At 39.1% G+C, this 4511-nt stretch overlaps 1 protein-coding gene and 1 pseudogene across 1 annotated transcript; both read left to right on the forward strand.

Moving 5' to 3' along the window:
- Positions 1-1136: 1136 nt before the first annotated feature.
- On the forward strand, positions 1137-2851 carry LOC106300269. The gene is made up of 3 exons (XM_013736377.1): positions 1137-1547; positions 1639-2107; positions 2187-2851. The coding sequence occupies exons 1-3, from the start codon at positions 1320-1322 to the stop codon at positions 2345-2347; spliced, it is 858 nt and encodes a 285-aa protein (XP_013591831.1). The 5' UTR covers positions 1137-1319; the 3' UTR covers positions 2348-2851.
- A 665-nt stretch (positions 2852-3516) lies between these two features.
- LOC106300270 overlaps positions 3517-4511 on the forward strand; it is a 3998-nt pseudogene continuing 3003 nt past the window's right edge.

Raw genomic sequence — 4511 nt, forward strand, 5'->3', positions numbered from 1 at the left:
CCCCTCGAATCTCCAGACGTGTTGCTCCGACTTCCAGCCATCACCTTCACAAAGATTAAAACTAATTTCAAAAGTTAGGGTTCTCACTGATTTTTGCGATTTGGGGTTTTCACAAGAGGGTTTTCATGTTTTAATGGGTCGGGTTTTGGTATGGTTAATTGACTATATTTTGGTTTATTTCAGCTCTGGTTTACATCATAGATCGGAACTGATAGTATACCGTCTAATTCGATGATTGGAGAGAAATAGGTTTCGAACTATATTCGGGAGGAAATAGGAATTGAACTTTATTCTCGGAGACAAACAGATAGAAGCAATAGTTTCGGAGACATATAGCACTATACAATAGTTCTCATGGGGAAATAAGTGGTCGACCCTATCATTGGAGAAGGAAACCGTCTTAACCCTTGTTTCCTTTTTTAAGAGTGTTTCCCTTCCAAACGTTCAATGAAAGTGTCTATTCACCTATAACTGTTTTGTTATCTTGGGTAAAAGTCTGTTCGGGCTACGAAGATACAACTGATTTTATTTTTATGATATTCCAATGCCGGATTGGGTGTCACAATTTAAAATCACTAATTCTTAAGCATCTAGTGGTTCCATGAACTTCTGTCGAAGACCAAATCGGATTTTCTATACTATTTACTTAATAAATATAGTATAATACATTAAGATAGTGCTTCAACTCCCTTTAACTACTCATTTTATACTCTCTTTGTGAATATTCACCAAATTTATCCTAATATTGGTAGTGTTTGTTTAAACTCCCCTCTTGCTTATCTTAGATATCTAGTTTGTATGCAAGTTATGCCATACAGTATTTTTTTTGTCAACAGATATATCATATAGTTTTGATAATCCCTCCATATAAAATATAAATTTTGGAAACCCCTTAACAAAAAAATAATATAAATTTTGAATGTTTAATATATTAGCAGTGAAGTAATATAAAAAAATGATTTGTGCGATCGCCGAGGAGAACCTTGTTTTCGGTCGCACAGATTCAAAGCACCGACATGATTATAGTGGAAATCCCACATAGTGTGTGCCCACTAGCCCATGTGATTTCTCGTTTCCTCATTGGAGTTTATATTTTGGGAGTCAAACCATTAAAAAAATTACAGACTAGTTACAGAACCCTCTCTGGAGTTATAACAATGTTTTAATAGCTGTCTCTCCTCATTAAACCCTCTTTACTTTATAAAGAGAGAGAACCCTTTCTGGAGTCTCTGCCCCTCTCTCTCTCTTTTTAGTCACTGTTGTTATGGTCGCGCCGCTACTCGCCGCTACTCGCCGCCGTGTCCTCTGACCTTGAACCGATGGAGAAAGCCCTTTTCACCGAATCAAACCTGACTCAACTCGGCTTCCCTAACGAGTTCCCCTACGAATTCGACTCCCACGCTTTCACCTCCCCGGTAGACTCAACAGAGACGGAAGACGAAACTAGCGAAGACGAAGATGACTTCTTTGCCGGGTTGACTCGCAGACTCGCTCTCTCTACTCAGCGCCTCCCTTCTCCTCCTCCTCCCTTCGTCAAGGCTGCTGAGGTTTGTTAAAAGCTTCACTCTTTTCAAATGTTATCTCATAATGCAAACTAAACATTAACAGTTTCTTTCATTTTTCTCAATCTCTCTTCAGGTGAACTCGACTGAGTCAACTCGGAGTGGACTCGGGGGCTTCACAACCTCTGGAAACAGAAGTCCCAGTGGTCCGTTCTCGCAAGCCCCTTCACGGCCAGAGTCTCCGTGTGTTGAAGAAGACTCTTTGAAAGTAATATCTGCTGCAGCTGGCGAAGTCGCCAAGATCAAAAGGGCAAATCTTGATTCAAAACCCTGTAGCCGCACAAACCCTAATCTTAATCCATTCATCCCATTTCCTCAAAACGCTGCGTTTGGTAGCTACTACTACTGGCTACAGCAGCAGCCACCGCAAATCTCTAACTACCATCAGTCTCCGATTAGATTCGAGTCGACGTTGCAGCCCGCTTTGATCGCGTTTCCCTTTCCCCGTAGAGACGTTTTCGCCGCCGCTAAACAACCGTCTGCTGGTACCGGCGTTTTCCTTCCCAAGAATCACAGAAACCCTTTAGATTCCCGGAAGAAAGGAGGTAACTTTCACTAATTTTCCATGGATTTTAAGTCGTGTGCTCTGCTCCTTGGAATCTAAAATAAAATACTTGGTTTCAGGAGGTGGATGTGTTGAGCTCCCGACAAAGGTTGTTCAGACACAACATCTTAAAACTCAAACATTCTCTGGTTGGTGTAACTCACGTTCGCAAGCTCGTCTTAGTACTCATTCGAACATCCCCAACCTCGGTTCCGAAACTCAGTTTCCAAAACTGCAGTAACGGTGGCTGTCTGAAGGAAGAAAGACATCTTCAACAAGAATGAATGGTTGTACTGTAGGAATCCTACAGTAGGATTCAGGACTTTGAAGAAAACGGAGACGGTCGCAGTTAGTGATGGTTACTGGTTATAGTAAAGAAGAATTGTGTGTGGAAGGGGGGGTGGGGGTGAATTGGATTGATATTTTATTGGTTATTGCTTAATTTATATTTGTTGATTAGGAGAATGTAGAAAAGGGTTTTAATAAGAACTATTTTTGGTGGCCTTTGGAGGAATTTTCAGCTGCTCTTCCTTGGGTGAAGATTATGCCTTTGTAGTTGTAGTTGCAGTGCAACACCATAGAGGATGTGTTGAGAGTACACATTTGGGTGCTTTCTACTCTTTTTGGAATCTGAGGGTTGCAATGAACTATATGTAATTTTTATTTTGTTGGTTTGTTTGAATAAATGAAGCAAAGTTTGTAGTGAAATCATATTGGTAATGGAAAAATATTGTATCTGGAAGTAAATTTTCCTACATTTACTAAACGTCGATGAAAGTTTATGCCCTTTATTTTTTATATTTTGAAATCTGATAGATTTGGGATAACGTCTGATAGATTTCTCAAGACCGGTAAGAAATCAAGAAAAATGGAATAAAATGATGATTCATCTCAAAAGAGTGCGTTTGAGAAGGGTTTGTTGTACATTTGTTTTCAAAGAAATAGTGCAATTTAATTTTGGAAACAAATAAAATTGAAATTGAGATTCTATAGTTACCAAAGTGTTGGTGGTCTGATGGTAGTACAATGGGGTTGGTTTCCTTACTATAAATGATTATTTTCAAATCAATTTCTAAATGCTAACTTTGGCCTTATAAAACATTATGGATGTAAGATCCGGAATTTATATGATAATCAGTTTTTTGATAAATTAACCGTTGTATAGTTAGTTAGTTTTATGTTTTTGGGGATTCGGCTTGTTTTCAGCCGACTTATGTCTCCAAAGGAATGTGTGTCTTATTCCCTTTGGCTTTCTAGTTTTCTAGGAGTTTGGTATAACTCGCTAGCTTTGGATTCCATATCTTGCTGACTTAGGTTATAAATCAATGGATCTTACAGTGAAAAAAACATTCTCTTATACACAAACCAGGAACCACAGATATATTATCATCTATTTTATTTTTTTGGTCGGGGTCCACTGCCCCATGTAATCCCACTATCAAAAGTTCGACTCGTGTTTGAGACTTTGAGTAGCCTACGAAGGTAGCACACCAACTTGCCCAAGTGGTTCTCGGCGGCGTACTAGAAGTTTAAAACCACACAAACAACTCAAAATAATCCAAACTCTCCAATAACAAGAAAAATAATCATGGAAGAGAGAAAAGAAAAGAGAATAATCATGTTCCCTTTACCATTTCCAGGACACTTCAACCCGTTGGTCCAACTGGCCAGAATATTCCACCACCGCGGCTTCTCCATCACGATCATCAACACGTCTTTCAACTTCCCTGATCCTACTCACTATCCAAACTTCACTTTTCGAACCATACATCACCACAACGAAGGAGAAGAAGAAGACCCTCTATCCAAACCGGATGGTTCAGGTATGGACCTCGTCACATTCATTCGTCAGCTGAGAGAAGGTTACGCGGACCCGTTTCGTGAGTCTCTGAAGGCGGAAGTAGGTGGAGGAGAGAGGGCGTGTTGTCTGGTGTCCGACGTTGTTTGGGGTAGGACCACGGAGGTTGCAGCGGAAGAGGTTGGGATTAGAAGGATGGTGTTAACCACAAGTGGTGTGACGTCTTTTTGTGCTTTTGCCGCTTACCCCCTCCTTAGAGATAAGCATTACCTCCCTATACAAGGAAATACAAAATTCACACTTCTTTAACTTTTGATATTTTTATCTTAAAAAAATTACTTTGGCATATGCTTGATCAGATATCATTATTTATGATATTAAATTATACATTTACAATATGGGTAAGTAATGGAGTCACAAAGAAAATGCTGTTTAGTGAAAGCTTTCTCTATTTAACTTCTTAAAGTAAGATTATATAAAGAGGCTTTAATATGAATTCCTTTAATATATAGGTCTTATTTGATTGTATGATAAACTGGAAATATAGTATCATACATAATCGGGAGAATTGTCAAGTGTGACTCAAAACTTGGAGTCAAACCCAAAA

The sequence above is a fragment of the Brassica oleracea genome, chromosome C6 (assembly GCF_000695525.1).
Source record: "Brassica oleracea var. oleracea cultivar TO1000 chromosome C6, BOL, whole genome shotgun sequence".
NCBI lineage: Eukaryota > Viridiplantae > Streptophyta > Magnoliopsida > Brassicales > Brassicaceae > Brassica > Brassica oleracea.